The following is a 21691-nucleotide window of genomic DNA, read 5'->3' as shown; positions in this document are numbered from 1 at the left end:
GGTCTAGGTTTCAAACCTGCAGTGGAAAGTCTAAAAGTTTCTAAATGATCTTTGGAAGAGTTACTGCGTTTAGGAGTTACCAGTATAAAATAATTCCTTTTTTTCTAATCTACAGGAGTATGTTTTTTGAAAAAGCAGATTGTGTGAAGTTGTTTATTCTGCCTTTCTGAGGAAACAGTAAAGTCTCATAGAGTTTGTGCCTAGATTAAAATAGTATTTGCAAAGTCAGCTATGGATTTGAGTATGCTTGTTCAAACCTTCTGCTTTATATTTTGTCCAGGTTAATAGTAAGAACATGCTTATTATGTTGAACAACATGTTTATGCAGAGAGACTGTGACAAATTGCAGAGACCTCGACAAATTAGAGATGGACAATCACCAACTGTATGAAGTTTAACAAGGGCAAGTGCCAGATTCAGCAGCTGGGAAAGGGCAACCCTGGGTGCATGTATAGACTGGGGAACAAGAGGCTGGAGAGAAGCCCTGAGAAAAGGGACCTGGGGGTCCTGACAGCAAGTTGAATATGAGTCAGCAGTGCCCTGGCAGCCAGGAGGGCCAACCCTGTCCTGGGGGGCATCAGGCAAAGCATCGGCTGCCAGTCGAGGGAGAGGATTGTCCTGCTCTGCTCTGACCTGGGGCGGCCTCACCTTGAATATTGTGGCAGTTTTGGGTGCCACAGTATCAGAAAGACATTAAGCCGTTAGAGAGTGTCCAAAGGAGGGCAATGAAGATGGTGAAGCGCCTTGAGGGGAAGCCGTGTGAGGAGTGGCTGCAGGCACATGGTCTGTTCAGCCTGAGGAGAAGAGGAGACTGAGGGGAGACCTCATTATGGTCTTCAACATCCTCACAAGGGGAAGCAGAGGGACACGTTTCGACCTCTTCACTCTTGTGACCAGTAACAGGACTTGGGGAAATGACCTGAAGCTGAGTCAGGGGAGGTTTAGTTTGGATATCAGGAAAAGGTTCTTCACCCAGAGGGTGGTTGAGCACTGGAACAGGCTGCCCAGGGGAGAGGTCTGGGACAAGGCAGCCATGGGGCTGGGTTAAGAGAGAAGGCTGTACCTCTTCAGTGAATTATATGTAGGTTGCATGGGGATCAGGTAATGGAAATAATGAGGAGATACACTTTGTTACAGCTCTGGGTGGAAGGAGAGGAAATAGGGTGGATAAAAGGAGTTGTTACAGGTTGCCAGGTCATTCATGAAGGAGCTCAGAATTATATATACTGGAAATTTAACATGGACTTTCCTTGGGGGTGGGGGGGTGTATATGATATGAAGGAGGCCAGATACAACTAGCCACTACAGGTGGAGAGAATTATGACAACAGTTGTTGTTCCTGGATGTTCCAGAGAATGGAAGTATCAACAGGTATTTGAGGAGCAGAGCATAGGGCAGAAAGGCACAGTTTATTACCAAAAGGAAAGACTGACCAAACAGCTCTAACTAGTGGCTCACCTCAAACAGACCATGAGCTGTAGACACTCAGGAATGGATTGACAGGCAACTTAGAGGTCCATGCAGCTGGGTCACATCATGGAAACAGTGAGAAGCAGTAGCTGCATCAGCAGCCTCAATCTAAACCATTCCCATTTGTCAGTCCACTTTCTTTGTCTGTCTGAATTATTTGTGTTTTCAGAGGAAAAATTTCTCTGTCTTTATAACAGAGTGCATTGGGTCTTTCTACTGTCTGTTTGTATCTGCTCCGTCACAGCCTCCAGCCCCAAGGCCCCATTTCTCTCCCCTTCCTTCCTGTTCTCTGTCAGTAGGAATAATTGCAAGGAAGAGGCAAGCTCAGATTCAAGCTGAGTGTGATCAGTGTGTTTTAGAGGCAAGGAAAGGAGTGTTTAGGATTGGCACACAGGAGCTGATGCAGATGAGCTGTTGACTGAATTAACTGTCAGTTTCTAATAAGACTCTACAGAGCACAAGCAAATAATCACTGTCTCCTCTTCCTGTCATAGAATCATAGAATGGTTTGTGTTGGAAGGAACCTTTAAAGGTCATCTAGTCCAACCCCCTCAAAATGAGCAGGGACATCTTCAACTCGAGCAGGTTGCTCAAAACTCCATCCAACCTGACCTTGAATGTTTCCAGGGATGGGAATATCTGCTTCTTCTCTGGGAAATTGGAGGCGCATTTTTCGATAATGTCAAATTTTATCTTTTTACTGAAAAACTTGAAGGCATTGGAGCTTCTCAGTGACCTTCAAAGTGAGCACTGAGAAAAACATTTTTTTCTAGCGTTGGTCCCCAACATGACTGAATTTTGATAAAATTCTCTTGGGAAAAAGCAGCCTGTGAGAGACATCTGTGATGAAACCTTTCAGTACAGAGGAGTATGCTTTGGTAAAGGGACTGGTAACTGAAAATGGGATCTATGGACTTGCTTATCAGAGAATTTTATTTGAGGAACAGTACTGGGTTAATTCCTTCTGTGAATGCTCTTCATCCGTACTAGGAATTACTTGGCTATCAAGACTCTGGTCTCAATATCACAGCCTTCTTCCATCATATCCTTCTTCCCAGGCCTAAGTTTCTGGATTTGACTGAGGTTTGAGATTTGACTTAGCTTATGGGATACATTTCATGTTTCAATATTTTTTCTGTAGCCACAAAAAATACCTAAGTGGAGAGTGCAGGGGGACTTAATGAACACATGCAATCTCCTGTTTTCAGCAGCTGGAGCTCTTAAAAATGCACCAAAAATCACAAGCTCTGGCAGGAACATATATGTCATATCTATATGTGTTCTATAACATTTGTCAGAATCAAATGCTGTGAAAGATATCCCTTTTACAGAGTTGCTCATAACTTTAAGCAAATTACTTTTAGTCAGATACGTTTTATGACTGGTCTTGGCCCAAAGGGAAATCTTCAGAAAGTCTGAGCAAAATCAGTTCAGCAATGGAAAAACATACTTTTATATTGAAATATTTGCATAATTCAAGAACAGCTGAAGCTACAAACTTTAACTTGGCTCGTTTTATAGCTTTAATAGAGGAAAGAAAAACAATCCAAATTTGAAGAAAATCACTTCAGCATTTTTCAAGTTATGAATGATGAAATCTGACATATTCAGGGATGAACACAGAATTTTCCATTTTTCCCCCCTCAACCCCTGATGTTTGCAGGACCACCTCTATTTAAGGTCATGTTTGTAATAAACTCATTTGTTAGAATATGGCAGTAAAAATGGATTTTTCTGAGGATTCAAGCTTTAAAGCCAGGTCAGGTAGGACTTGCTAACTACTTATATCTTCATTTTTTGGGACACATTACTTGAGATATTTCAGGGAACCTATTAGCAGTACTGGCTATTGTGGTAAAAAGGCATAGGTTCATCTTAAAAATTTGTTACTGCACCTACCACATACTACTTTAAAAAAGAGTTTTGTGAATTTCTGTGTGTTATTATTGTTATTTTATCTATTCCATAAATTAAACAGCATTTGAAGTGTAGGCAAGTTAATATGTCACAATAAAACTTGCAACATTACCAACTTTTAGAGCCTGCCTACCAAGTGATACCAGGCATTTGCCTCTAGATGTTATTCTGAAACAGAATACTGAGCTAAATAGATGTTGGTGTCACCCAGTACAACCATTTTTAAGGTAATATATACAGGTATGTTCATAAATTAAAAGTTCATATGTTTAGATAGAACTAAAACCTAATCTAAATTAAAATATTGACAAATGATAGTATGTTTTTACGAATGATGAAGCTTCTTTTGCTTTGTAAGGATCCGTTAGATCTTAAATATTTTAGTAGATTTTTTTAAAGCATTTGTTTGAGAAGAGTTGTCATAATTGCAGAAATGAGAGGTTTTAAGGGCCGTTCTTAGATCATAATAGCATGATGCTGTGTGCTTTTCGGGGTAATGAAAAGGGCTGATGTTCAAGTATACAGCTTGGTCCAAACAGAGGTCAGTAGGTTTTCTTTGACGGGTTGTGGGGCAATCACAGAGCAGCGTGTTACCTTGTAAGCCTATCTATAAAACATAGAAGTATTTATTAATATTGACACTGTTGACATTTTATGGTGGGTTTGTTTGCAGCTCCTCTTTCTGTAAGTTATTGAGTATTGTATGTTCTTCTCTAAGAAGTAGGAAAAGGTGTTATTTTTTTTCCTTGCTTACAACTTTCATGCTTAGCCTTCCAGACAGGAAAACCTTGACCAGCTCTTTTTTTATCAGCTAGGCTTCATGTGCATTTACACAAACAAGAATAGTGCCTTGGACCTGGGGAAACAGTAGTCGAATTATATTACCATGTACTCTCTTTTTCACATGATTACACACTTTCACTCTTCCCTATCTATTTATATTCACAAATGGAAAGAAAAGTTTCAAAACCAAAAGTGGACTTAAAAGAAAAGGAAATTTTAGTCCCCTAATGGTATAACAAATGAGCCAGAAAGCCTAGAAGAATTAGGTTTTTTGTGTCTTAGGAAACCACAAAATCTAAATTAATAATGAACGTTTGTTTATAGGGATTAATGAATAGCAAAGCTTTTCGTTACTGAGACCATTCACACTTTCATGCTGTGTGGGAGTAGAAGACTGAACATTTTATTAGACAGCTGAAACACATTATTAAAACCTAAATTCCTGAATACAGGTATCTTGACTGGACTTAAAAGTGTATCAGCTGTTGCATCTCAAAGAATGCATATGCACATATATAAATAGATACATGTGTGTGTTTTAGTAATTTCATATTGATTTCAGAAAAGAATGTCTTTTCTAGTCTACAGTGTTAACATGCTAGTTTAGCCCGGAAATTGAGTGTGAAACTGGAAAATCCCCTCTTCATGTGCAATTGCTAGTAGTAAGGAATATTCAAGGCAAAACTGTGCCTCTTATTAAACTTAGCTCAAATTTCAGGTACTACAATGAATTTACATTCTGGCATTCTGAGGGAAAAGTACCCCTTTAAGCTGTGGAAAAATGCATGTTTGTTGAAGGACAATAAATATGGGTCAGGCAATATTTACTGTTACACAGAGAACTTCTGTATTTTGTTTCTCAGATACAGATACATTGATGTAGGACGTCAGTTTTTATATCATAATTCTAAAAAGGGTTCTTGGAGACATAACTGCTAATAGACAAATCCATTGTTTTTGTAGTAGAAATTGTATGATGTTGGAGTAGCAATATATAGTGAAAGAGTTGGGAGCAGGACTGAGGAAGACCAAAGGTCTGTCTAACCTGGTGTTTGCAACAGTGTAAAACAGTGGGTGCTTGTAAAAGAGGGTAAAACCAGAGCAAATCTATAATAATAGTTCCATGTTACACTCCCCTAGCTTCCAGCAAAATGTAGCTTGAGAATTTGAGAACTAGAGATATTTTCCTTGTGCTTAATAGGCCAAAATAGGATTTTATCATTCATAATATCTTATGATAATGAGTGTCACAGGCTCTGTGTTATGTAAAGAAATACATTCCCCTAATGGTTTGGATTCAGACACTTAAGAATGTTCCTGGCTGTCTCCAGCTGCTTGTATTGCACAGCTCATCCACAATCATTCCATGTACAATATCTTTTTACTTTTGATTTTGCAGATCTTTTGCTTATGTCCCCTGCACTAGTCTTTTTTTCCAGACTCTTTTTCTATTCTGTTTACTTGTTCTGTTTTGATCCATAATTCTGACACCCTGAGCCACCCTTCACTGCACCTTTTTTCAGGTCTGCTTACTCTTTGTGAATGGGGGACCAGAATGTTCAATTTGCAAGTGCCTGAGAAATTTACAAAGAGGTTTAATTTTGATGTTTCCTTTGTTCTATATTTCTTTCTTAATAATTCCTAACGTTTTATTTGCTTTTCTAGCTGCCACTGATGATTGATCTGACATTTTCATAGAATTATGTGTTGTAACTTCAGATTTTCATTATGGTCTGGTAATACATGGTTTAGAGCCCATCACTGTGTATTTAAAGCTAGAGTTGTTTTTTAAATGGGCACCTTTTTTACACTGATTGACAAAGAATTCTATACCCCATTAATGTTAGACACTTTTGCCATTCTTCACACTCAACTTTTGTTTTTACTATCCCGAATGAATCTAAATGTCTCACATGAAGATGGCACATGATGCACTGGAGAACTCCCCTCAGAAATGGTATCTATAGCCTGGAGGTTGTTACCCCATAGTATGTGCACACAGTTAACATTGAAACTGGACTTAGGCAGGGGGATTTTGGTCAGGCCACCTCTTAAACCACTTGAGGCCTGCCTTGCTTGACTCTGGAGAGCAAAATTGAATTAAATTTACAGTAAGCTACTGATTCAGGTGCCATTAAATCCCAAATGGACCTTCTTGTTCAGGAAGGAAAGTACCTAGGTGCTCTGTAGCTTTTTAAAATTGGTTTGTGGGTTTTGTTTGGGGTTTTTTGGTTGGTTGGTTGGTTGGTTTGGTTTTGGGTTTTTTTGTAGAAATTAGACTTTCACTGTGATGTTATTACTAAGTTAAAGCATCCACACAGAATTAATTCATAATAGATTTCTGGTGTCACCTGTTTACATGGCTGTAATACTTTAAAACTGGTATAATTTTACTGGTGACCTGAGTGAATTGTGAGGTATTTGTACAGAAAACGTTACATCAGTACAATATTATTCTGTTTGCTCAAACTATGAAGCAACAGAACTACCTACCAGAAATCCTGAGAAGAGAGAATGGTAGTAGTTAAGCTTTGTGGTTACCAAGGCAGGCCCCTACTGTTCTGGGCAGCCATGGAAGGAAAGAGGGTTCACCCTACTCATTCTGTGACTATGTGGTTCTCAGACCACAAGATACTGAGACTGGGGTTCCTGGCAATTTTAAACTGATAGAAAAATCCAAAATAAATGCTCCTCCTAGGACACACATTTCCATCTTCTACTTTTCCCCCACCCTACCAGCACTTCTCCAGCCACATGGGGCAGTTCAGCAGTCTGCCCAGACTGGCAGAAAGCTGCCCTGGTGAGGTGTGGAGCATTCTGGACTAGCTCCTGGCAGGGTCTGGGTGCTGGTGCCAGCACGGGAGGAGTGCATGTGGCATTTGCCATAGAGGGAGACAAGGATGAGGCTCCAGTGTCTGCGAGCTGTAGTGTCTGAAGTTGCTGTGGAGCCTCTCTTTGAGTCATAAAACATGGTGTTTTGTTTTGAACTTCCATCTAGCAACAAAGGCTGTAGTTCCAAAGTTGGAACACAAGTTGCTTCAGCATCACCTGATAATACTGTAGAATGATGTCTGCAAAGCAAATACAAAGAATAAGGGGACAGAGCCATTTATATGCTATCAGAAGGGAAACAACTCTTTAACATCTCATGTGCTGATAACCACCAATGTTATCTCCATTAGGAGAATAGTGAGACAGCAGAATTGTTCATTCAGTAATTGGGAAGCACTGGAACTAATGACAGCTTTCCACATTTAATTTATGCTTTTCACATATACATGTAATTAATGCAACTTTGTCAAGGTTATCCCTGTTTTCTGAAAATGACACCTGCCCCTCTCCATGTACACCAAAGAAGGAATTCTGGTGACCTTCATTTTTTCAGAGACTGTTTCTAGAGCTACAGTGTTCTGTCAGTCTAAATACATCTTTCTGAATTTTTGAACAAACTGAAGAAGATCCAAACCTACAGTATTCTGCTTCATAGAAAATAATAATTGTAGAAACTTTTAATTAAATTTATGCTTGAAGTTTAAAGTCCAACATTGTCCTTTTCTGTGCATTCATTCTATTTTACTGCAATATTCAGCAATGGACATTTCTCCTTAAAAGCATATGCTTTAATGAGTTGAAATCTGAAACCCGTGCTTTAAAGGTTTACAGTGCATAGGCTTCTCACCTCCCAACACTTAGGGTCAAATCATACTAACAGGGTGGCTATTTTTTGAAATTAATCATATAGTATTTTTTTTACCAATAATTTTTAAGAAATAGATTTTCTCTGTATCCTATGTATCCTAATTTGGTGTGATTATTTTTTTCATTGTAAGAAATTAAATATATGGCTTGTTCAGCAGGTTTCATAAGAGATCAATAATTTGTTGCCTTAACTTTTTTTTTCCTGTGGAGATGTGGGAAGATCAATGTCTGTAGTGCCCTGGGTCATGATCAATACTTTTAATAAAACTTCCTTTTTTTTCTCTTTCCTTTTTTTTTTTTTTGCCTTTGTACCTTCATATGGTTTTGCTTTTATTAATGAGCTTTTCCTTTAGTTTCAGACCAGTAATGGTTTTCAGATAATGTCATACTGCCCAAGGTCAAGACCAGTTTGAACTTAAAACTGTACCTATCAGTGTTTAAATCTATTGGATGGTCTTAGATGTGTTAGAAGACATAAGAGTTTTAATCACTGCTTTCCAGAGGCCCAAAGTTAAAACAAAACAAAATCTTAACCTTCTGGGAGGATGACACATTCAGGGGGTTTTTACATTTCCTTCTTAAATAAATAACGGAGGTCTTGTTTATGGATCTCATGCTGGCATTAACAACACCCCTAACTGCTGTGGCCTTGACTGCTCTTCAGTTAAAGATATTAAATGCTTCATATGGACTTTTATAATGATATACTGCTCATTTTGCAAAACCAGGTTGAAATAAGATAGCATCCCTTTTGTTTATTCCTGGAATTCTGGATGGGAAGGTAGCAAATCATCAAAGTGTGTGTTATCAGCTGGAGTGCTTGAGAGAATGAGATGTTATTGTCTGTGAGGCTCACCCCCGTGTCTTTTGAAATCAATGGAAAGATCTCATTAACTTCATTGGATATCGATTATGGTCACGGAGAACTTAAAACATTCATGAATATTAATGGCTTATACTGATCCATGTGTCTTTTTGTGTGTTGTACTTTGTCTGGAATCTGCGATTCCATTTTTGGAGTCTTCCTAGAGGTTATAGAAAAAGCGAACTTTACGTACGCTGAAAGATTTGATAACACATTTTACCTGGAGGTGTCTTCTATGTTGTATGGCACAAGTAAGGGGCATAAAGAACTCCACCTTTTAACCACTGGCACCCAGGCACATTATCTTCTATAGGAGATCTCTTTTTCCCATTATTTTGTCGGAGTTAGCCTGTTTTTTACTAGGCAGCAGTTCCCTTCATAGCAAATCATCACAGAGGAGTTTGAACAGCAGAATCTGTGCTCAGGAGGTGCCCTACAGACTCTTGTAGCCTATCATCTTTAATTTAGAGATTTTATTTCCCATCTTGTGATTACAGTTGAATGAACATTGTAGAAAAGTTTAAATTGTAGCTATCCATGTCATGCTTTTGCCATAAATGATGGAACTTACGTTTTCAAGCCTCTAATCTTCACCTGCTCAAATAGTCCCTATAAAATAATTGCACAGAATGGAAGGAGAGTAAAATGTGGGTATGTATGGTGTCCCTGGATGAAAATTAACTACAGGAACTGACCCTTTGATTAGAAGTTTCTCTGCTGTAGCATCCAATTGCAGGCAAGGAAAGTTGTGGGAAATAGATGGCTGAATAGAAGACAAATCCTTAGCTCCAGGAGGGACAGAGCAGAGATCCTGTCTAGTGGAAAAAGCAGACAAAGAGGGAGGTTTGAATGGGTCCTGCTTTGCCTGACTTTGGGGATTTAGGATTTATTCTGTGTAAGATGACAAAACATGTAGAATTAACACTGAGGGCGTGGGAGGTTAATTGGAGTGCTTGGAAATGGTTAATTGTCTAAAAGTGGAATTGTGAGATTTTATGATCAGTTTGGCTCAGTGATTTCCACAGTAGGTTTTAGAAATAATGCAGAATGGAATTGGTTAAATGTCATATCTGAAAAGTAGACTGTGCCTGTCAGTCTGGTACCAAAGACCTGGCCTTGACACACCTGAGCATAATATAGAATATGAAGTGGCAGTTAAGATATAAACTTTTGGACACCACAAAAATAATGTTTATGTAGTTGATCCCTTTTGAATGAAAGTAGGCTCTGGCTTACTTTCACCATAGCTGTTTTCTTTGTTATGAATAATAAAGTCAGTAAAGTAAGCAGACCTGACATAGAGTATATATAGACAACAGATTTAGTGAATAGAATAAACATGGACTATTTTTATATTGTTATGTTTTGGCTATACCTAGTGCATGATATAATACTGATGTTTGTTCAAAAAGAATACATAGAGTCCTCTGAAACCAGATTTAAATTTGGGAGATTGCTTACAATGATTTTGTTTGCTCTAGTCCGCTACCCTGTGCCCCCCACTGCTCTCCTAATCCATCCTGATTCTTCTGCCTGCCCCTGTGATTAGCAGTCAAAACTAAATCAGAGAAGAGTCTACGGAACCAAATATTTATGTCCCTTGTAATGAGACACTGTGATATTGTACTGTGAACCTGAAAAGATGCCAGGCCATGCGTTGTGGCTGATAGCAGTTGATCACAAATGGAACCACAGAACTCTACTCCAAATTGTTGGCTTTATAAATTTGATAATAAGTACATTTCCTGATAGAATATAAAAGTGCAATAAACTGTGCATGCCCTCTCTTCCCTCCGCACCTGTCCAATTGCTGAATGCTGTTTGTACAGTACATTGTCGTCGCTGACAACTGAATAAGAATTTTTTAGGAGCAGTTGGCTATCAAGTGATGGCAAATTTAAAGGTTATGCAAATTGTGCCAGTACAGCCCAGCTTGTTTCAGACCTCTTTTCTCTATTATCATATCAATTGAGTCAGCTCATAGTAGACAAAGCAAGGTTATGGGAACCACCTAGAGCATCATGCACCATTAAACATCAATGCAGCATACATGAACATCTGCAACAAAGATCTTATTAACAGAGGGTATAACGGAAGGCAATAAACAGCTTTCTTAGTCACCTAATTGTAAAAAATTTAATAACCTAATACTTGCAGTATTTATAAACAGCAAGTTGGCCAAAAATTATGTAATTGTGGTGGATTAGATTACAGTACTTATTACCCCCTGTAAATTACTACAAAAATATGAAAATCCATTTGTGAGCAGTTAAACACTTTAGTTAGTAGAGTGCTCAAAATGCAATTTTCTTTTAATCTCTGGTGCATCATGCACTATAAGCATCTGCTTTTTGTACTGACATTTTTATATTTGGTTAAAACCAAATATAAAAAAACTAAGGATTGATTTTAGATTTTCATTTAACAATGAAGGCACTGTTTTGTTGTGAAAGCATAAAATGGTCTTTTATGTGTGCAATCAAAACATGTTTGGAGGAACAAAGTAAATCATGTTAGATATTTGTACTGCAAATGTATTGTGTGTTGGCTTCTGGAGGAGTCTCATCACTGGTTTAGAAGGCGAGCATGTGAAGTTGTGGTCTCCAATGACTTAGGGAAATCAATACAGAAATGAAAATATGTTAAAAAAGTCAATAACAGAGAGAAACAAGGTTTGGTTCTACAAGGCCAAACTGAACTTCTAGGGATAGGCTGGGGTTGAAGCACTCCACTTGCTGGAATCAGTCACATTGGTGGGGAATGCCAGCCCTCTTCTCCATGGAGGTGGGGGCACTGGTGGATTCTCTGGGTGAACAAGGAACCAGAGGCCTGCTCATGAAAGGTTAGAGCTACAGGAGGAGAGCACTGCTGTTCCCATTTTGCCCTGAATGTGCAAATGTACAGAAGAATATTTTTAAGAATAAAAACAGAAAAAAGAAATAGGAGACTGGATGAATAAACCAATACAGGCTCAAAGGTCAAGTTTGACAAGTGCATTCAGCAGAAAAACCTGCTCCAAATGTTAGTCTGCTCCCAAGCAGCTTTGTTCCTTCCTGGCACCGTCTGCTCCTGACTCCATTGCCACCAAGTAGCAATGATCAGATCAGATTTGTATTTATATGGAAAAAAATTAAGCCTTCTAAGTTTTTGTTGGCATAAAAATCCAAATTTACTAGCTACAATCCGCCTCTGTGTCACCAGTAAGCACTTAAGTCATTGCTTTAATCATCAAGAATCAACAGGCAATGGAGAAGGATGGGCTGAAAAAGAGAGTGCTTACACAGTAAGCAGCAAAGATGAGTAGAAGCTTTGTACAAGTATGGATTTAGCAAGTTGAGAGTTACAGAAGTTAATTTTCTTTCCCTAAAAAAAGGAAAGTTTTTCTTCAAAAATGTTAAATTGAAAGCCTTTTTGGTTTTTTTTAAATCTGGGTTTATTTCTGCTAGGAAAAAATTACAAAAAAAGCAGTCAAACTGTCTAAATAGCCAGTATATGTTTTCTACTGAAATGGTTCTCAAAGGAACAAGTAACAAGCATTTTTCCATTTTTTTCCCGCATTTTTAGGTTGCAGTTCAAATTATTTCACTCTGTGGACTAACCAGAGTTTTTTCCTGCATATCTGTCTGGTTTTTAAAGCGGTATCTGTTTCTTGACTTTCTCTACAACTTTTCATAACTTAATTATATCAGCAGAGTGTCCATATTTCATTTATATATATATATTTACTTGCTTACCAGTCTTGCATTTCAGGTTGGAAACTTCAGTGCAGGAATTTTATTTTTTTCTTCTAATACATACCTTGGTGCTCACCTTGACGACGCAAGAATACACATTAGGTTTAAAAGATCATGAGTTGAACTTGCCTGGATGCGCCAACTAAAGTTCATTTTAAAATGTTTTATTGCTTCTAAAAAGATCAGTGTGTTGGTTTGTGTATAATTTTGAACTAACTTAAAATGGAATTATTCAGCAATTTAATACTACAGAAATAATACTTTAAAGGAAAGAACCGAGAGTGACAGGCAATGGTAGGAGTTTGACAAGGTTCTGCAGAGATAGAGGCTGAAAATTTTTAATTTTTCTGCTAGGTTAGTTATTTTGGTTTTGTCAAGCAGCCTGACTTTGTATCATTGGAGTTTACATTAAATGACAGTCCCTGTAAAGCCTGTTGTGTACGACTATACCTGTGTACTGCCATGCTTTCAAGGCCTTGGTACACAAACATATGATTGAAGAACCCTTGCCAGAAGCTGTTTGTCAAAACTGCTATTACAGTAACTGTATCCAAATGAATTTAGTGCACTATGTAGTCAATAACTGTATAAATTCAGGGTTGCATAATTTACATTAAAATGTATCTGATTTTATTTTTAAAAGGTAGTAGATTTGCCATCCTGTTTACATCGATGGTTAGGGAATACTTGCAAACTGATAAAATGATACTTCAGAGAGCATAGTTTGGGGTATTTAATTATTTAAGAAATTATCTGCAACTAATGTAGGGGATATATAAACTCCTGCATTTTGGGACAGATTCTTTTCTTAGACTGGCATAACCCTTACAGAATTCCATTAAAAACCTTCAACTTGCTCTGTTTTAACTCGATTTTTAAGAGCAGAATACTTTCTTATGGAGATTAGAACAAACTTCAGCCTCCACTGCGGTGACATCTTCTAATAGATTTAAAACCTGCTAAAGCCTGAGAAAATTCATTTAGTAAGCATGTTTCATTCTTGAAAAATAAATAAGTAGTCTAGGGAGATCCTAACTAAAGCCAACATGGAATTTACAAATACTGAATGAGAAGAAAAATATAATTGTAAAAGTTCTAGAGCTTAGCTCTAAATTAAAAGGATGAAAATTGAAAATTTTACGTGTAATTTGAATTTTTAAATGCAGTGCAGTAGAACTTCTATGGTATAGCTACCTCTGAAATGGCCAATTAGTAACAAATTAAATATGTTTTAAGGAGAAATAGATATACATGAACTTATTTTTAGTAATATTTCTAGGGAGGGCTGTCTCTTTCATTCCAGTGGACTGATTTTATTTATGAAACTAAATATAAATTCTCCCAGAAGAAAAAGCTCCTTCAGAGCTGCTCTGTAGTGACCTAATGCTCACTCCTTCTCTTTTCAGTCTTACTGATGCTCAAGTGAAATAGAAGTGCCTTGGGCCCATTTCTGCCTCCACTGACAACCCATGCTTCTCAGATTATCATGTAGCATAAAAAAAGCTGTCATGTAACATGGCATTTATTTAAATGATGTGATTTCTGTGTTCACCACTCTGAAACTGAGGTATAGCTAAGAAAGCTTGCAAGTTTTGACAGGTGTGTTTACCCCGCTAGGGCAATATGCTTAATGTATGAAAAATGTGAGGCAGAAAACAGTTTTCGTCCTACTCAAAACCATATTATAATGTGGGTTTTTTCTCTCTCTCTTTTTTATTTTATTTTGTTTTTAGCCAATGCCCTGATAAGCTTTTGGGTAGGAGTTGCTTTGACCTGATTTATAGGCTGATACTTGTCAGAAGATTCTCCCATAGGAGAGTGTTTCGATGGCCCAGCTATGCAGTGGTATCAAATGTGTCTGTAGGATACCATGAAATGGAGTACAAGCATACAGGCTTTCCTGACAGTGTGTGGGTCAGGGCAAACAGTAAGTGAAGTGCACAGTCCGATTTCTGAGCTGAAAGGTGCTACATTATTGCACAGTCCCCATAGCCAGGTTTCAGGAGGCTGAAGAGCACGTGTGAGCTAGAACGTATGTGTTGGTGTAATTTGGACACATGTGTGTGATGTATTCCTTACCTTGGACACTGACATTCCAGCTGTCATCTGTTTCTGTGTGTTTTCAATTCTTGGGTTATCTATTTACAGATAGAAATAGATTTGTTTGTATTTCCAATGCGCATATACAGCTCAAAAAATAATTGGGAAGGGGATGTTGCTTGGATTTTTACATGTGAGGATCAAATAAGTTGTACAGTGGTCAAACCAATACATGTAGGATTTACAGTGCAGAACGAGATGCTTTACATTTGTTAATATCCAAGGCCAGATCTGGTTTTGTATCACCCTGAGCTCACTGGTGTGACTCAGCTCCCTGCAGTAGAGGTTGCTCTCGATAGAGACTGGGATCATACAATTCATGGGTTTCATTTATTTTAACCCATGTCTCCTGTCTGCGGGACTGATTTTGATCTGAGCTCTTCATAGCACTCCCCAGAGAGTTGTCGTGTTGTATCAGTGAAGTATCTACAGAAGCTTTTCTTAATTTTGGTGCCTATGACTTCACACCCTTTTCGTTTTCTGAGTCCTCAACCCCTTTCTCAGTCCGGACAGGAATCACAGGAAGAGGATTTAGCTCTGAACACTACCTTATGTCTCCAGCAGCCATGCCGAGCTAGAGGAGTGTGTTTGCTGGCAGTTCAGTGGGCGCAGTTTCAGCTCCCTCTGAAATCTGTGCCTGGCGGGCAAATGGCAATACTCTTGTGTGCTTGTAAGGCTTTTTCAACAGAGTTCATTGCCATTCTAAACCTTAAACATTGTGACACATGCCAGAAAAATTCAGCAGCTTGTTCTTTAGGGCAGTTTTTCCATATATGTATGCACATATATATATTAAAAAAATGTTATGTTAGCAACAAACTGAAGCAGAACTAGTATTTTCTGTTGACCTCTTGCTTCTCCACTTTTTACACAAAGTGTTTTGTTTACTTGTTCTAGGAATTATTTAATATTAATTTATTATAAGAGATTTAATTTGAGAGATTCAACTCATGGCACTGGCAAGTGATGATATATAGAATAATGACATTTAAGTCTGTCCCACACCTTTGATGAAGTAAAACAAAACACATTTGGGCCTACAGAAGCTGATGAGTCATTAGTTGATGCTGTTACGTTTGTTACAATTGTAAGTAGGTACAGAGTTCTGAGTCCAATCTCGTGCTGGTATAAATCAAGAGTTATTTCAAAGGAGTGGTGTTAAATTAACAGGAGTGCAGACAGGATCAGACGTAGATTCAGAGGATACATGCTGTGTGCAAAAATAGTGTTTAATTTCACATCATTGCTATTATTTGATATGTATGAGTGTACAAGTTCCTTTGGATGAACCTTCATCCCCCTGTTAACTCTAATCCTATGAATCACACTTCACTGAGATGCTATGATTATGTCTTCTGAATAAAAATGCTCTTGACCAGATAGTGGTACAATGTGTATGTCTGAGGAGAGCTATAAAGGGAAGACAAGTCTCATTTACCTCATAGAAGACAGGGAGAATGGGGTCTGCACACTGTCATTCCCCCCATGGATAGGTATAGGACCAAATCTACTCTATGAGTAGAGCTACAGAAGATTCAAAGTCTTTGGCATCATATTCTTTCTCTGTTTCTAATGAAAATGAACTAGTTGTCTCTGAGGGACAGCACTTTGCATCCTGACCAACAGTTTTGCTTAGCCAGCTACAGAAAGAATTTTAGTCCTTTTGAAAAGAGACACATTACTTGGGTCCTTTATTATGGAAATCAATTAATATTTGTATTAATTGTATCATACCATAGACATTAAAGCATTGTAAATGACAGCTGCTCTATAACTTGTTTAGGGTAACATTGTTTATTATAGGGATAAAGGATGAACAACCTCTACATTACTAGTTATAAATATTTCTTGGGTACTTGTTGAATTCGTTACAATACCACATTGTTTGTTGTGCATTATTAAAATACTTGGTAGAAAATCCCAAAGCATGCAGCTGACTTGCATCTTGTTTATTTTGCTATTTGTCTCTATTGACTTGCAGAAATAAATTCCTTCTTTTTCTGACAAGCCCTAAATAGCTACAGCACCAGGCCAACAGCAGTGCACAGACCTAGATGGAGGAGATGTTGGCGTGCAAAACAAGGCAAACTTAACGTGCACACAGAAAAGGCCAGGAGGGCCAGAGTGTCCATCTAGTGCCACTGTCTCAAAGTCCTAGCCTGAAAATGCAGGATCTCCTTCTGTTTGCTTAGAAGTGACAGGTTGAATCAGCTCTGCCAGGTTTGAAATACATCATCACTGGAAATCTTAAGGATTTCTAAGGGGGATTCAGTGTGCAGTGCCCTACCCCACCTTGCCTGATAGCTTTGGACAGTGCTGTGTTGATGTGGTGGGGCAGCTGTGGTATCTGTTTGACGTACATATCCAGTGTGGAATTGTTGTGTGAAGAACAGGAACAGCAGCAGTGTTTTACTGTAGAACAAAACAGGAGAAAGTGTTGTTATACTAAGGGTTTTAAGGATGTATTGATGTGCTGAAGAAGGTACAGAGACTTAGAACCTGTAGGCTTCTGGGGTTTACCTTCTGGAGAGAGGTGAGAGCTAAGAATCATCCGAACAGACATGAGCTAGTTTCAAATACTGCTCTCATTACTTACCTTACAGCTGCCCAGAGACATTTATAGGTTTTGAGTTCAGGTTTCTATGTTCTGTTAAGTTCTTCCTGTCTCATTTTTTTCTTTCTTTTTATCTGTTTTTTGGCCCCTGATCTAAAGAAAAAGAGAGGATGGAGGTGGGGAGGAGATGGGACAGAATTCTGTTTCACAGTTGTTCCTTTTTTTACAAGTTAAAGCTCACAAAAGAAACATGACTGTGACTCCATCTTGTAAGCATCTGTACTACCACTACCAGCCCAAAATCAAAAGATTATTTGAGGAAATAGCCAGACCTTTTTTTGTATATATTTTAGGTCTCCCTTCTTCCTTTTATTTTATTTTAAAACAAAATTAAGGACACTCCAACATGTTACCTATAAGAGTTCTGTTACAGGTAATTAAATGTAAGTTTACACATTTAATCTACTTTTAAGAGCAAGAGAGACTGGTAAATGACCCAGTTAAGGAAAGTACTCAGCCTAATTGGATGTAATGATTGCTTGCTGGTGTTTATTACTGTACTAAGAGTAGACATGTAGTCTGTGATTCTAATTTAGTTTAAAGACAGACCTGTAATATTTGCAGCTATCATCAGAGTTCGATTGTTTCTGTTAACATTGTGAAATAGGCTTATATTCATTGGGAAGCTTAAATGTATTAGGATGGAAGGAGCACTGTTTTTTTTCAGTTAATATTGCTCTCCAATTATTATCTTTCTAGACTGTTTTACCTACAAAAATGTTTTAAGTTAGATATGCTAGCACATATTTTTGCCTGAGGAAAATAAATATAGATTTCACATGTTTACATACATAATGCAAGAGATTAGCAATAACTGAATTTACCAGTGAGCTGAATCCTTCTGACTTGTCTGTGAATATTGTCTTCAGCCTATGGAATCACTACATTAATGTTTGGGTTGGATTATTTCTATATCATTCTGAAAGAGTTGATTTCCTGACTAATGTAAAGTCATTGAGAATAGAATCAAAGTCCCAAAATTTTAGATTTCATTATTGCTTGTTACTAAAATTTCCCTAGTTATAGTCACCATGTTGCAATTTGCACTCACAATTCTGGGCTTCCAGGAAATGATATCCGAGTGGAATGTGTTGTATCACAGAAGATATTTGTTGCTTAAAAATAGAACACTGGATTTTATGCCCAGAGGAGCGGCGCTTGGACTTCAAAACACTTACGTAATTATTCTTTATTTCATAAGCTCTCAGAATGATGAATGAAATCAGAACTGACTTTGAAAAGCAAGGCCACTGATAACCAAGGTGTCTCAATGTTCACTATGATGGATTTGGGAGTTTTATACCATAATAGATCAAAAATGAAGTTAAAGCAAAATTAAAGTCACAAAAGCAAGGATATTCAGAATGGAGACTTCTGCTTCATCGTAATTCACCATGTTGTGCCTGGTTGTTACACAACGCAGTTCAGTCAGAGGAGTTAGCTATTTAGTTGCTAATACACAGCACCTAAATACAATGTAATTTAATGGCAGCTTTAATTCTAACTGACTTCATTTATTGTGAGGGAAAGGAAAAAAAGCCTAAACCTCAGTATTCTTTTGTTGATATTTCAGTATAAATTATTGTCAACTATAGTGTAGTAGACTCTACTGTGCTAGAAGAAGTTCTCCTAAGGTTAAAGGAAGAAAACTTGCCTATTGGATATGTGCATATAGTAATATCTTTGTAATGTGGTATGTGCTCCTTCTGAAACTTCAGTACTTCAAAATATGAGATTATTACTCCTCTTGAAAATATATATAAAGTTATATAGAGAAAATGTAAGACCCAGAGATGGAAAACCGTAATAAGAAAAAAACTTAAAAACAACTGTTCACCGGACAAATTTCTTGATGGTATTTGGGGTTTTAGACTAATTCAGTTACAAACAATTATATCTACTGCAGAAAGAATAAAATAAGAGCTCATAGTGCAATACTTACCTGCACGTACTAGAGGGAGCTGAGGGAAGGAATCAAGACAGAGGAGGAAAAGAAAGGATAAAGACGATGGTGAGAACTTTCATTTGTGCTAGTTTGCTTGAATAGAATCTTATTTGATGCCAAGTCCCATTTACAGCATTCAAAATACAATGTCTGTGCATTATTCACTCTCTGTGCCCAAACACAGACATTTGTATGCATATGCAATTGTCTGCTGTGCATTTAACGTAGAACATCTGTGTGTGCCTGTGCACACTTGGGATGGAAGCAGGTTAGTTTATTACAATGTGGCTTCAACAGACTCATCACATTGTTCATTGTTTTAGTATTATCTAGAGCAAATCAATATACCTTCTTGTGAAATGGATGGATACACTCTGCTCGTCTGGCAGAGTTTAATGTAAGACCTCTCCTTCTTGATTTCCAATTCAAATGAATCCTGTTAAAATTACTAAAAAACATTGCTCTTGAAGACTATCTTAAGAGCACAACACAGCATTGAAGCATGTTTCTAAATAGCTTTCTTAACAGGATAGAGAGTAGGATGCACTGAGAACTGACTGAAACCTGTTCTTTAATTGGAATATTCATCTTATGTTTTTCATTACCCTTTTTCCTTTGCCTCTCATGGATGGTTGTTGCTAATGCTCCCCTCCCCTCCCCTCCTGGTGGGCCAGCCAACAGTTCCCTCTGGAGGCAGCATCATTATATCTGCCTGGTTCACTTAGTAGCAGATGGTGAAGAGCAGTAGAGCTGATACACTGCATTTCACAGAAACCAGGATCCTTCTGGTACCTCTGCAGCATACACAGACTTGCCTGATTTGAGACTGTGAATTCTTTATATGCCTTCCAAACTAGGTTTCCTTGTTTGCTACTGTGTACATCAGTGTAAGAGCGATTTTTATGATCTGCTCTGTTGCTGGACAGTAAAGAAAACTACTCATCTGCAGGTTTCAGCGACTGGAAGATCTATTTTGCATTTTATTTCTATTTTTACCAAAAATTAAAAGAAAACAGCTCTGATGGTTTTCATTTTCACTGGTTGACAGGCTTTTCTTCCCCCTCCCCTTTTTGTAATTCCTACTGTCTGCCAAAGGACAATCTGTTTGCTCTGAGACAGTTTAATGCATACTGACTACCAGAGGCAGAACTTCCATTGGCTCCGTTACAGGGGTAATTTACACTTTAACAAGGTATTGTGACAAGGTGGTAATTATATTTTTATCACGTCATTATGACATTACCACCTGGAAAGCCATAGCTGATTAATTAGTGGCATATATTAAATTTATAACCCTAGAACTCTAAAGTTATCATACCTAAGTGGTGTGATTATGTTGAACTGTGGTGTGGCAGCAAATTGAAGGTGAAGATGTTGAGTATCCACCTATTGCAATAGGTTTAAGGAGTGCCAGTAGAGGGCAGGGAGCTGAAGGAAATAGTTGGGTTTTTTAAATAAATCCCAAGGAAGGGGGTGAAGTGATTGAAATCTTGAAACCAAACCTAGTCATATGGCAAGTTGTAAGGCTTCTTACATATATAGGGTTTTTTTAAAGAGGTAATTTGAGAGCACTTTGATTTGCACTTGTTTCTGCATTTTATTTCACAGCTTTATTTTAGTTAATTGATGTGTATTTTGATTTTCACAGTGCAGCAATTTCTGTTGATCTTTTGGAGGCTTGTACTGGCCATTCTGGAAACTACATCACCTCTCTGCAACCAATAGGAAGCACTGTTTTTGGCAGGACACATTTTTCTTAGTCTTGTCCATATGCCCAGATGTTTTATGTTGTTCCTTCTGATTTACTTTTTTTCTCTTGTCTTTAACATTAGGAGGTAGAGAAAATAAATTAGACTGGAAGTAAATAATGAAAATGCCCACAACAAATAGGTTGAGTCAATGTGTTTCCATATCCCTATGCAGTAAATACAGACAGAATTATAAGCCAAATCTATTTTTATCCAAATTACCATGCTGAAGGTCAGAGCTCCAGTTTTGAATTGTTTTGATTTTCACTGTTTGTTGTGCTTTTCAAAGTTGTATTTCCAAGTAACTCATGTTTTATTCTTCCCTTCCTCTACAGAAAATGAAGTGACTACTTTCCCTGTGTTGGTGAGTGATCAGAGTGAAATTGTGGATACCAATGGAGCTGGAGATGCGTTTGTTGGAGGTATTTCTTACTTCTTTCTGTTGTTTGGAGATTATCCTGTTATTCTCTCTATATAAAATCTACTGGTTTTTCATTCAACTGTCCTTCAAAACGAGCTTCATTCTCTTACAGCTTTTCTCTGCATCCTGAAGTTATATGATTTAATTAAGTTCTGATTTCCAAAGGGAAACTGTGTTCTGTTACTTCAAAAATAATATGCTGTTATGCTGTACTCTGGTCGTTTTCATGAGATTAATTGTATCTGTCAGACTGTTGCATAAACAAGCTGCATCAAGTACTATATAGTGTACAGAAATCCCTCCTGGCTTAAATGTTAACACATTGTTGTTCTTTAAAACAGGTTGTAGTGAATATTAAACAGTATGTTAATAAGTGAGCATAATGTCTCTGATCA

The 21691-nt window shown here is 37.7% G+C and overlaps 1 protein-coding gene across 4 annotated transcripts in view; it reads left to right on the top strand.

Annotated features, from left to right (window-relative positions):
- The window catches only part of ADK (adenosine kinase), a 278307-nt gene that overhangs the window by 238604 nt on the left and 18012 nt on the right, over window positions 1–21691 (top strand). For all 4 annotated transcript variants that reach the window (XM_027649559.1, XM_027649560.1, XM_027649558.1 and 1 more), the window contains one exon: window positions 21211–21297. In XM_027649559.1, coding sequence (XP_027505360.1) covers window positions 21211–21297 — 87 coding nt within the window. The remainder of the gene's footprint in view (window positions 1–21210; window positions 21298–21691) is intronic.

This window comes from Corapipo altera, unplaced genomic scaffold (genome assembly GCF_003945725.1).
Source record: "Corapipo altera isolate COAL_440 unplaced genomic scaffold, ASM394572v1 53, whole genome shotgun sequence".
Taxonomy (NCBI): Eukaryota; Metazoa; Chordata; class Aves; order Passeriformes; family Pipridae; genus Corapipo; species Corapipo altera.
The sequence above is the reverse complement of the archived record's forward strand: the minus strand, read 5'-3'. Positions and strand labels throughout refer to the sequence as shown.